The sequence below is a fragment of the Sphaerodactylus townsendi genome, linkage group LG15 (assembly GCF_021028975.2).
Source record: "Sphaerodactylus townsendi isolate TG3544 linkage group LG15, MPM_Stown_v2.3, whole genome shotgun sequence".
Taxonomy (NCBI): Eukaryota; Metazoa; Chordata; class Lepidosauria; order Squamata; family Sphaerodactylidae; genus Sphaerodactylus; species Sphaerodactylus townsendi.
This window is the reverse complement of record NC_059439.1, coordinates 35,546,374-35,559,408: the sequence shown is the minus strand read 5'-3', so window position 1 is coordinate 35,559,408 and position 13,035 is coordinate 35,546,374. Positions and strand designations below refer to the sequence as shown.

Genomic DNA, 13,035 nt, shown 5'->3' with positions numbered 1-13,035 from the left:
AGGTGGAAAAGAGAAGCAAAGGAAAAAAACCCAAGGTACACTAGACCAATGGCGGCCTTGTCAGACATGCTGTTTGGTTTTTGTCATCAAGTCACAGCTGGCTTATGGCAAACCCGGAATGTTTTCAAGGCAAGAGACATTCAGAGGTAGTTTGCCATTACTCGCCTTCCACTTTGAGGGATAGAAGAGGCCCCAAAGCACCTCATAGTGAATGTTTTTGCAAGTTGAAAACTGCAGAAACTGTGCATCATGTTCTGTGTTACTGCCCCCTTCACAGAGGTGGGATCCAGCAGGTTCTCACAGGTTCCCGAGAGTAGGTTACTAATTATTTGCATGTGCCGAGAGGGGGTGACTAATTGGTGATTTTGCCACGTGATTTTTGCCTTAGTTACGCCCCTCCTCTCAGCAGTAGCGCGCAGAACTTGAAGCAGTCTAGCAGGAGGTGCACCGGCGTGCGTGGCAGCCTGCGCCTGCGTGCATTCGTTTCCCACCCAAGGACCGGTGCAGCGGCTGCGTCCTTGCCACAGCCCCGCCCAGGAATGCCCCGCCCCGGAATGCTTGGCCATGCCCCCGTAGTGCCCCACCCAGCCCCATTGGCGCTACGCCACTGTTTGAATCCCACCACCATGGGAACCTGTTACTAAAATTTTTGGATCCCACCACTGCTCCTTCATAACGGGGCCAGAACAAAGTTTCTGTCAACCTCATTGATGGGCTTAGAGTGTTGAACAGACCAGAAGAAGACTGGTTCAGGTGGGTTTTCCGGGCTGTGTGGCCGTGGTCTGGTGGATCTTGTTCCCAACGTTTCGCCTGCGTCTGTGGCTGACCTCTTCAGAGGTGTATCACAGAGGGAAGTCTGTTACACGCTGTGTTTTCTGTGATACCCCTCTGAAGATGCCAGCCACAAGACGCAGGCGAAACGTTAGGAACAAATCCACCAGACCACGGCCACACAGCCCGGAAAACCCACCAGAACCAGTGAAATCCAGCTGTGAAAGCCTTCGACAATACAGCAGAAGGCTGTTTATCGGTTAAACAACAAATCCAGGGATACTGTAATCTACACAGTCTCTATCCATGGACTGAACTAATTTTAAATCAACCTATGGCCAGCACAAAGCTAGCATCACGCCCTTTAGAATCCTGCTCAAGAACCGTTGCCTTGCTCAACATTCGCAGCATCCTGGTTGGTCATGCATCAAAGGCTTTCGGGTTCAGCTGCCAGTTTCTGACACTCAACATTCAAATGATGATGCCGGCTCGGCAGCTGGCCATTTCACAGGCGTAACTGCAGAGTTCAAGAATAAACCGAGATCCCTGAAGTGACGCCTTGAAAAGCAGACCTTGACTTCCTGTTGTTGTTTACGAAACTTTCAAAAAAGAAACAAACAAGTGCTGAAGTCAACAATGCTTTCAGATTAGTGCAAAATACGTTTTTGGGAAGCACAGAATACCACCACGATCATTTTGTGTTAGCCTTATTTTTCTTTCCTCTTGAGGGTGATCGTGTAATTTCACATTTTCTATTCTGATTTCCCAAGATTTTTTTTATTTTTAAAGATGTTCTTTCCAACATTTGGTTAAATAAATGTGAATGGCAGGCAGCCTTTTCGGCAGGAGGGATGGAGAGACGAGAGATTTATTATTTCATTCAGTTTTTTATTTATTTATTTATTTATTTTTTCAATTTATATACCGCCCGATCCCCGGGGGGCTTTTTAGCTATTATTGTGACTTCCTCAAAGCAAAAGGAAAGGCAGATCATATGATTAGAGCATATAATGTTTTGGACACTTTTTTGTGATAAACGAAATACAATATTTTTAAGACAATATTTTTAAGATAAACGAAAGACAATATTTTTAACAAATCTGATGTAAATTAGTTGATCTGCCAGGGATCCGCCAAGGATAGGGCGGTATAATATATAAACAGTTGATCTGCCAGGAATAGGGCGGTATAAAAATCTAATTAATAAAAATAAAAATAAATAAAATAAATATTTTGTCAGACATACGAGGATTTTAGCTGAAGTGATTGCTGAAAGATGATAATTTAAACAAATCTGATCTTAATAAGCTGATCTAAGGATCTAAGTATATCTAAGTGATCTGAGATTGCAAATGCCTTAGCAGACCAGGTGCTCAGGAGCAGCAGCAGCAGAAGGCCATTGCTTTCACATCCTGCATGTGAGCTCCCAAAGGCACCTGGTGGGCCATTGCGAGTAGCAGAGTGCTGGATTAGATAGACTCTGGTCTGATCCAGCAGGCTAGTTCTTATGTTCTTATGTTCTTATGTTGTCTTCTCGAGGACTCGTATACATAGTTTTCAATATAATTTGGATACTGGATATTCCATTACTTTGTATTTGTTGTTATGATTATATTGTCTGTAGTGTTTTATATAATATGCCTAATAAAGGTCCTACTGTATACTGTTTTGGACACATAACACATGGACAATGGAGCTGAGATATGGCTCAGGTTGCCAATCTTAGATTAGAACTTTCCTGGAAATTTGAAGTGGAGCCTGTGTTATTCCTATACTAGTGTATCTTTTTTAATACAACTGATTTTCAATTAATGCCTCACTTCATGGCTCTATTTCACAAATGCATTTTCCCATTTGGACCTCCTGGGGAAGTTGTTCTCTGCTTCTATTATCTGCAAACACCTACAAAGCTGCGCTTAATTGCTATTTCCCCTTTTGCGGGCACCAAAAAGTTTGTTGCCATGTCTTCAAAACTTCTCAGTACTGATTAACTCCCAAGTCAATTAATTAAGTTTGCAGGTCTGTTCCCTTTTGAGCTGAACGTCCCACAAGGTCCAAAAGTCTTCTTGGGTTAATTAAAAGAGTTCTGCAGCCCGTGTAAGTCCCGAGGGATATCAGCAGAAAGCGACTTGCACTAACTTCTTTTGCTGTACGAAACTGCAGGTTTTTAGCTCTTGCTTTCCAATTTTCCTGTCAGTTGAGGTGGGTGGGGATGAACAACACAGTTCAGTTCTTGGGTGGATCATGAGTAAATTGGAAAAGGAAAAAGGGGACGGAAAAAAGAAAAAAGAAAAGAAAATACATTTTATTTGTTCAAGTTACTCACAATTTTTAATAATTAAAGCAATACTGCTGTCATACAACTCAATCACCACATGTTAAGACCAAAAAATATTTCTGAAAATTTCAACTACATCAGACCCAAATCAACAGTAACTTAGATCAAAGTTTTGTGAACAAGCACCTTTTGTGAACCAGTAAATTCCACAGGAGAACCAGTAAATTCCACAGTAAATTCCATAGAAGAAATAGAACGGCTGCAGGATGTTATATACATTGTTGAGGGTGGGGGACTTTGCACAGATCCAGTTCGCAAAACGAGTTTGGCCCATTTTACTCCCCTCAACCAGGGATTTTTGGAAATTGCTAAACCCACAATCCTTTTGTGCAATCCCAGATTTGAGGCGCTCTCATATGAACACAACAGACAAGAGACACTTTATTTCCCTCCCTTCTACCTGTTTAGTTTCTGCACTGTCCACTGTCAGGGAGAATCTGTTTAAGCAGTAAGCATTCAGTAGACAGACATATGGCAGCAAGCATTCAGTAGACAGAAATATGGCAGGACCCAGGCTAAGACACTAGAGGGTCATGACACAATGGTATCCTTTTAGCAGACCTCCATATCCCTTTCCTCCCTTTTTTCCCCTCCTGGATTTCATTTATGAATTGGTCAGTTTATGAAGGGGGCAGTACTGATGTGCTTACCCCACAGGTACTATAAATGACACCATGATGCTCTGAAAATATACATATTGATTTTGTTGATTTTATCATTGCAATCATTTTCATTGTAAGCCACCCAGGTAAGGGTGGCCTATAAAAAAACCCAAACAAATAAAGTTTCTTCAATTGGGGGGACATAAAGAGATGGACAGTTTAATTCTTGATTCATATCTATCTAGTTTGTAGTTAGGTCTAATTTGCTGTTATTTTCACATTGACTGTTTCCACACAAGTCACTTAAAACGTTTTTAAAACATTTTAAATCCCCCTCCATATAACATGATTTTTGTTCACACTTGAAATGATTCCTGGCTGCCATTTTCTGTTTTTTTTCCCCTGGTTTTTGCCCAGTGCATGGACAAATCAGCGTTTCTACACTTCGCAGCCTCATGATGTGATTTCCTTAGTCTTCTGTAGAGCAGCAGTGGCATAGTGGTTAAGAGCAGGTGCATTCTGATCTGGAGGAACTGGGTTTGATTCCCCGCTGTGCCGCCTGAGCTGTGGAGGCTTATCTGGGGAATTCAGGTTAGCCTGTGCACTCCCACAAATGCCAGCTGGGTGACCTTGGGCTAGTCACAGCTTTCCAGAGCTCTCTCAGCCCCACCCACCTTACAGGGTGTTTGTTGTGAGGGGGGGAAGGGCAAGGAGATTGTAAGCTCCTTTGAGTCTCCTACAGGAGAGAAAGGGGGATATAAATCCAAACTCTTCTTCTTCTGTAGCCAATGTTGCAAAGATTAACACCCCCCTCCCATCACAAAAATGCTCTGAAATGCTGCAAAAACAGGACAAGGGGCTTCTGCAGGCAAGGAGTGGCACCTTAAATGAAATGTTTTGGGATTAAATACCATGTGGAACTCCTCGGAGGAGACATTTTATTTCCTGCCTCAAAATTCTTTAAAGTGTCTGGGCAGAAAGGGCCGTCGTGTCCCCCACAGAAACCGGGCAAACCTTCATAGTGTAAGGCTTTATTGGAAGCCCCACCCACCTCACAGGGTGTTTGTTGTGAGGGGGGAAGGGAAAGGAGATTGTAAGCCCCTTTGAGTCTCCTATAGGAGAGAAAGGGGGGATATCAATCCAACTCTTCTTCTTCTTCTCTACCTTCCTGTGTAAGTGATACCATGACCCCTTCCCTCAGCCTAATCTACCAAGCTAGGTTGCTGCAATGAGGAGGAGGAGGAGTAGGAGTTTGGATTTATATCCCCCCTTTCTCTCCTGCAGGAGACTCAAAGGGGCTTACAATCTCCTTGCCCTTCCCCCCCTCACAACAATCACCCTGTGAGGTAGGTGGGGCTGAGAGAGCTCCGAGAAGCTGTGACTAGCCCAAGGTCACCCAGCTGGCGTGTGTGGGAGCGCACAGGCTAATCTGAATTCCCCAGAGAAGCCTCCACAGCTCAGGCGGCAGAGCTGGGAATCAAACCCGGTTCCTCCAGATTAGATACACGAGCTCTTAACCTCCTACGCCACTGCTGCTCCAATGATTCCATAGACAGCACCTGGAGAGAAGTAGTGAGATTTAACTTGCTAATTTGATAAATGCGTATCTTCTTTTCCAGGTGAATTTTTAAACCACAGGCTTTGGCTGGTCATTTTTTTGATCTCTGCTGCCACCAGGTGGCCCTTCTTCCTCCTCAGGCAAAGAGATTTTCAGAAGAAAAAGGCCATTAAGAGTTTATACTACTTAAAAACAGCATAAACCCAACTCACTGTCACTCTCCATGCAGTCAGATGCATCTGCTCCTTGAGAGTTCAGAAAGGATAAATCGGCTTGGGGGAGGAAGGTGACATGGTACAGAAGAAGAAGAGTCTGGATTTATACCCTGTCTTTCTGTAAGGAGACTCAAGGTGGCTTACAAACTCCTTTTCTTCCTCTTCCCGCAATAGGCACCTTCTGAAGTAGGTGGGACTGAAAGATGTGTGTCCAGCCCAAGGTCATCCAGGAGGCTTCATCTTGGAGGAGTAGGGAAACAAATCTAATTCACCAGATAAGAGTCTGCTGCTCAGTTGGAGGAGCGGGGGATCAAACCCAGTTTTCCAGATCAGAGTCCACCACTCCTTACCACTACCCCAATCTGGCTTTCTAGTCAAATCTTGTCAGATCTCAGAAGCTAAGTGGGGTTTTTACTTGGATGAGAGAATACCAAGGAAGGCTCTACAGATGTTTACTTAGAGTGTGAGCAAAAGGCTAGATTGTCCAGACTGTTGGCATAGTCACAGTGTCTCCTATGAAAGAAGATAGAGACATTATGAATCACCACACTTGCTATAGTTTAACCTTATTAATTGCTCTCTTCTGTTCAGCTCAGGTCTCAACACAATAATATAGCATTTAGGGGAAAAGATACAGCCTAGTAAGCCAGCACTGGACACCAAGATAGAGAAGATCTCCACAGCCACCATGGATTTGCCTCTGGTGCTCAGGTAGGTTGGCACAAAAGACAACCACACACTGCAAAAGATCATCATGCTGAAGGTGATGAACTTGGCTTCATTGAAACTGTCTGGCAACTTCCTGGCTGGGAAAGCTACAGTCAAGCTGATGATGGACAAAAGTCCCATATAACCCAGGACAATGTAGAACATCAGGGCCGACCCTTCATTACATTCTAGAATGACTTCTTCAGTCAGAGACATCGTGTCAAAATCTGGGAACGGTGGGGAGGTTGCTAGCCACACCACCGAAATGCCTGCTTGGATGAGGGAGCAGGCGAGGACAACCGAGTTAGTCAGTCTTTTCCCCACCCATTTTCTTATGTTGGCTCCTGGTTTGGTGGCCATGAAAGCCACAACCACAGTGATGGTTTTGGCCAGCACACAGGAAACAGCCACTGAGAAGACGATGCCGAAAACCGATTGTCGGAAGAGGCAGGTCAAAGTCCTTGGTTTTGCAAGGAATAGCAATGAGGACAGGAAGCAGAGGAGGAGCGCGATGAGAAGTATGTAGGAGATGTCCCGGTTGTTGGCTTTGATGATGGGGGTCTCTTTGTGCTTAATGAACGTTCCTAACACCGCCAGTGTGATAAGTGCTAAAGAAAATGCTGCAGAGGCCAAACTGATTCCTAAAGGATCTTCGAAAGACAAGAAGCTGATTGTTTTGGGGATGCATCTGTCTTGGTCCTTGCTTGGATACTGACTACTTGGGCACTTGATGCAATCATCCTTATCTGAAAAAGATAAACAAGGACCATCACAGAAGTTGTTCAGAAGAGACAGGGTTTGAATCTACTTGGACCTGACTAAAACGTGACCTTCACTGAGAGAGAGTTGGGGGCAGGTAGGCCAAATGATCTTCAGTTTCATCATAATTTCTCCAAGGCCCCTTCCACACACGCAAAATAATGTGTTTTCAAACCACTTTCACAACTGTTTGCAAGTGGATTTTGCTATTCCGCACAGCTTCAAAGAGCACTGAAAGCAGTTTGAAAGTGCATTATTCGGCATGTGCGGAATGAGCCCAACAAATCATTTGAATTGACCCTGAATGCCGATGCTTTCCGTCACCTACCCTTTTGACTCGAAATCTTCCCCTCTGGGCAAGGAGCACAGCTATAGCAGCAAAATTTCTCCCCCTCCTTCTTTTCCTTGTGATAGCCAGGGTGGCAGTAATCATTGCACACAGAAAGGGGGGCCACCTATGAAAAATAGAAAATGAATTCGGGATGGGGCACATTCAATGTTATTGGCCCGTGGATGAAATATGAAGCAACCAGGGAACAAGACTCAATGTTCTGCTCCCTACAGTCCGTGTATCCTTCTTCTATTACAGCACAAATTTTATCTTCATCATCTACATCTATCATCATTTCTTCCTTGAATCAGGAAAATTAATCATCTCCACCGATCATCTTATTCCTTGGGCCAGGCAGCAAATTGACTGCACGCAATGTCTCATGCCAGACAAATGGCTTTCTGTAACTTGGGCGAATCTACCAAACTTTCGTGAGGGCATCATGAAACATATTTGCCACTTTCTCATATATCTGGAAAACAGGCGGTCAGTTTCAAATGGTGTGAATAATGCAGGGGTTTGGCCACTTAACATTATCTTGTTAGTCCTCGAAAGCAGACTCTGGCCTGTGTTGACCAATGAGTGTGATCAACAAGAGAGGGGGGGGCAAGAAATAATAATGAATTTAAAGGGGGGGAAGACCCTGAGCTAGAAACCTGAAGAGTAGAGTCCTGTTGAGCTAAAATGGGTACCTCGTTAAATGTGAGTTGCCAAACGATCATGTTCTCATGAATTATTAATTCTTGACCTTCAGGAGCGCTGGGATTGACTCTTCCGATTTTTACCAACTGGAAGGACTCATTTGGGAATGTGACCAGATTCCTTATTTCAAACCCACCCTCCATTTCCCATTTATCATTGAATGACAATCTTTCTCCAGCTGAGTTGTTGAAGATAATTCCTTGTAGAAAGGTGTGGACCTAGTCAAAAGAGAGGGAAAGAAGCAACACACTGGAGTCTAAAGTGGATACATATCAATATTATATTGTCATTCTAGTTGTGTGCACCACTGTATAGGAAGGATGCTGAGAAGCTGGCCTGTGTCTACAGGAGGACACATCTTTGTTGATAGGGAATATTTAGATCTCCCACGGTTATTGCCAAAAGTACTAATTAACCTTGCGCAGCACACCGACTGGCTGGTAGTGAAAACATAAACAATTATAGTCAAATAAATAATCTACTAACGTCTCAAAAACTCAAATGTGTCTTATTGACATAAGTTCTTAAACTATTGGTACAATTTTACATGATAATGTACTAAGATGCATCACAAATCCTAAATATAAAGAGGTATAGTTCATAAGAAGCTAGATTCCTTATTCAGTGCTATGTATCAAAAACAGCAGAATGCAAACCGCAAAAGTCCATAACAGAATGCGGTGCCAGCAAATTCTTGCCAAAGTTCTTGCCAGCAAATTCTTGCCATAGTTTCACGCCGCACACCTGTTTGTGTTCATATTGCCAAAAGTACAACATTACACCTAGCAAGGAGGACAACATAGGTGGTGAGGAGTCTGGAGACCAAGTCCGCTAAAGGAGGATTGAAGGAGCTGGTCATGTTTGGCTTGGATAGGAGATGATTGAGAAGCAATAGGGTGGCCATTCTCAAACACTGTAACAACAATCCCCAAAAGATGCAAAATGCTTCACTGGTAATAGTTGTTTTTTTTATTTGAGGAAGATTAAGAACCTACACTGTGTCTTTTTTCAAAAATCTAATTATCACAAATAAGAAAGCAGAAATATATCCAGTCACTGAACACCGTGTACGTCAGTGGACCAGTTGGCAAATGTTGAACGTTGTCTCCTTTTAGACTAAAATGATCATTTCCTTAGGTCAACATTAAGAACATAAGAAAGATCAGGCCAGAGTCCATCTAGTCCAGCACTCTGCTACTTGCAGTGGCCCACCAGGTGCCTTAGGGAGCTCACATGCAGGAGGTGGAAGCAAGGGCCTTCTGCTGCTGCTGTTCCTGAGCACCTGGTCTGTTAAGGCATTTGCAACCTCAGATCAAGGAGGATCAGGATTGATTGCCATAGATCGACTTCTCCTCCATAAATCTGTCTAAGCCCCCTTTTGAAGCTATCCAGGTTAGTGACCCTCACCGCCTCCTGTAGCAGCATATTCCAAACACCAATCACACATTGCGTGAAGAAATGTTTCCTTTTATTAGTCCTAATACTTGCCCCCAGCATTTTCAATGGATGCCCCCTGGTTCTGGTATTGTGACATTACCTGCCAAGGCTGGAGTTCTTGAGATTCCTTCATTTGACCACCAGCCATTGGTCTGAGGTTGGATCTGGATGAGCACAAGGTATGAAGAGCATGTGCTATAGCATAGACCGCGTTGTAGATGCTGTAGCTGTGACCAGTCATGCTCATGGGAAATAGATGCCCAGGAAGGCTCTCCGGCCTCTCCTCCCCAGTACAGGTGTTGTTAATGTCCATTTGCTCCTGGGGATATGGGTAGAAACAGTCAAATGCCTGCTCCCAGAATACCTTGAGGAAGTCATTTCCATCTTCCTTAGAAGGCTTTATGTCTTGAAGAAAGTTCTGGAAACCTTGCACCTCGCTAGAATGAATTGTGAAGGAAATGGCCCCGTGGAAGAACTCAAAAACCCAGACTGTCATGGGGCTTGCCAATGCAAAATCAATTTGGAGTGTCACGATCCATACTTTTCTCAAGGAGGCGTCTTCCGTATAACTAGGACTGCCCAGAAATATGTGACCGCAAAACATTATGAAATCCATTGATTCTCCGTGCAGGATAAAGGTATTGATTCTGCCGTCTCGAAAAGGTAAATATGCATTCAAAACAAAACCGGCGACTTCATTCAAGTCATCCCAATAGTTGCCTTTAGGAATTTTCTGTATTGATGCCAAACAGATCCCATTCTGGGCAAGCAGGGGCTCCAGGGTCTTCCAGAAATGTTCTCCGCAGTCGTCATCCGCAGCAAAAATCCCCACCCACGTCCACTGGAAATGAAGAAGTAATCGGATGAGCCCCATATTCTGATGTTCTTCATTTGGGACGACGCGGTAAAAGGAAGGGGGCCGTTTTGCGCCTCTCTCCTCCATGGCAAATGACCCATAGGCAATCTAAATTAAGTGGACACATATATGAAATATGCCTTAGAAGACCTGTATGAGAGGAAGGGATCCTATAGGTGTTTGGGAGCCTGCCATTTGGCAAGCGTTAAAAGTGAACGTTCTTCTGGCTGATTCATCTCAGAACATGGACACTGAGGTAAATTCCTGGGGGTGTGGAAATTGGCAAAAATCATCCCATATGTCCCTGCACGGCCTCTCCGTTCTGTGGAGGCCAATTTACTAGTGGTCCCTGGCCCCTCAATGATGCAGCTGGCCTCCACACGGGCCAGGGCTTTTACGGCTCTGGCCCCGGTCTGGTGGAACACTCTTCCTCCGGCTGTTAGGGCCCTGCGGGACCTCAGTGAGTTCCGCAGGGCCTGTAAGACGGAGTTGTTCCGCCGGGCCTTTGGAGAGACCAGCCGCTGAAATGGTGCCCCTAGTTGTCTTTTCACATCTGGGCCTGTCATCTTGGGACTCGTCCTCCTCCTCCGGGGAGAATTTTTAAAAATGGGGTTGGCCGGATGCCTCTATTACTGTTATTATTGTTGAGATCACTGTTTTAAAGGTTTTAGCTATTTACCTATTCAATATTTTGAACTGTACACCGCCCAGAGCCCTTTGGGGATGGGGCGATATAAAAATCCAAACAAACAATCAATCAATCAATCAATCAATCAATCAATCAATCAATCAATCAATCAATCAATCAATCAATCAATCAATAAAAATCTCATGCTATCTGATGCAAACATGGAGAACCCTTATGTTTAGCCCTAGAGGACCTAGTCATAAGGCAGTGATGGCGAACCTTTTCGAGACCGAGTGCCCAAATTGCAACCCAAAACCCACTTATTTATCACAAAGTGCCAACACGGCAATTTAACCTGAATACTGAGGTTTTAGTCTAGAAAAAACGGTTGGCTCCAAGGCGCACGTTACTTGGGAATAAGCTTGGTGAAGCAACCGTGCAACACTTCAAATGGGTGAATCATGACCTTAGGAGGGTTTACTCAGAAGCAAGCCCCATTGCTAGCAACTGAGCTTACTCCCAGGTAAAGGATCGTGCCCAGACTAGCCTAGATGTGTGTGTGGTGGGGTGATTTTCCGCCCTCCCCCCCCCAAGATGAACTCTGTATACGTGTGCCCACAGAAAGGGCTCTGAGTGCCACCTCTGGCACCCGTGCCGTAGGTTCGCCATCACTGTCATAAGGGAACCAAAACAAATATTTTGGACAAATATTTTGGACAAATATTTTGGACAAATATTTTGGACTAGATTGCTTGACCAAGAACAGCAATATTTAGTTAGTCAAGCAAGATCGATATGTTCACCCTTATCCCTTGGCATCAACCTTGTGGCTGGAAAGATGGCCTCATATTTACTACTGATTGATGAGCCCAGGGAATGTTGGGTTCTTACAAGAGCCAGATGTAATGTCTTTTCCCCCTGCGCTTATCCAAGGGCAATTCAGGAATTTGTCCCTTTCAGACAAGGTATGTCCATATTGTCCATCCCAGGTCGAAACATTGGAACATATTCTATATTCTTGTCCAAATTATAACCTCTTGAGAGAAGCTCTGCTATCACGAACTGTGTGTAACATCTCTCCCAAAGGTTGTGTAATAAAATGACTAAATAGTAATGATGTTGAGAATTTTAGGGAATACGGAACAATATCTCTTGCAGGTGCTCTCATCCAGAGAATCTTAAAATGCTTTTGTCAAATGTGACATTTTTCTGCCAATTGTTTCGATATCTATGCGTAAATAATGGTTGAACTTGAACTTGAGAAACCTTATGCTTAACCCAAGTCTATCCTGGGCAGAATGATCCACTTTAATTAAATGGAGCTCTTCAGGCATTCAAATTGAGCTCATTCACTTGATCCTTTCAACTAGGGAGGCCTGGAATTTAAGCTCGGACTCTCTGGCACTTCACCTCAGCCCTCTTTATTATGATCTCCTCATAATTTTCCTCACTCGTGTCAAGCAACTATCTCCAGATTGGCCGTTTCTCGACAGTTACATGTCTCCATCTCTTGTTGCTCCAGCTAATACTCCCAGAAAAGATGTAAACGGTTAAACTGCTTTTTCTAATCCCAAACATTACCTGTGGAATCTTGTAAAGGCTGAGGAGGTCTGACATGTGGAACGAGAAATCGGAGCTCAGTCCGCCAACGACAGCCACGAGGTTTTTGTGGGCATCGCATTCATAGTTAGGGAAATACTGACACAATTTGTAGAGCAGGTCACAGGTCGTGCGATAGGTCATCCTCTTGTCGAAGTAGCTGTCACAGATGTGGAACCCGAGCGTGACATTTGGCAGGATCCCGGGAGTTCTGTTGATCTCATTTACTGCAAACGCCAAGGATAGGACATGTTGGTGGAATTTGAGCACCATTCTGTAGACAAAAAGAATGAGTCATGGAAGCAACAATATCAACAGGTAAACTTTTTGAGTGACAGGCCTTCTTCTTGTGGAAGAGGAACTATGAAAGACTGGTTGTGTTGGGTTTTCCGGGCTGTGTGGCTGTGGTCTGGTAGACCTTGTTCCTAATGTTTTGCCTGCATCTGCGGCTGGCATCTTCAGAGGATGCCATCCACAGATGCAGGCAAAACATTAGGAACAAGATCTACCAGACCACGGCCACGCAGCCCG

The 13,035-nt window shown here is 44.2% G+C and overlaps 1 protein-coding gene across 1 annotated transcript; it reads right to left on the bottom strand.

The window, feature by feature from the left end:
* Positions 1-6,018: 6,018 nt before the first annotated feature.
* LOC125444411 (vomeronasal type-2 receptor 26-like) lies at positions 6,019-12,777 on the bottom strand. Its single transcript, XM_048516820.1, has 5 exons — positions 12,487-12,777; positions 9,522-10,385; positions 7,975-8,202; positions 7,280-7,406; positions 6,019-6,938 (listed from the first exon to the last, which is right to left on the bottom strand). Exons 1-5 carry the CDS (start codon positions 12,775-12,777, stop codon positions 6,019-6,021), a joined length of 2,430 nt encoding a protein of 809 aa, XP_048372777.1.
* Between the last annotated feature and the right edge of the window lie 258 nt (positions 12,778-13,035).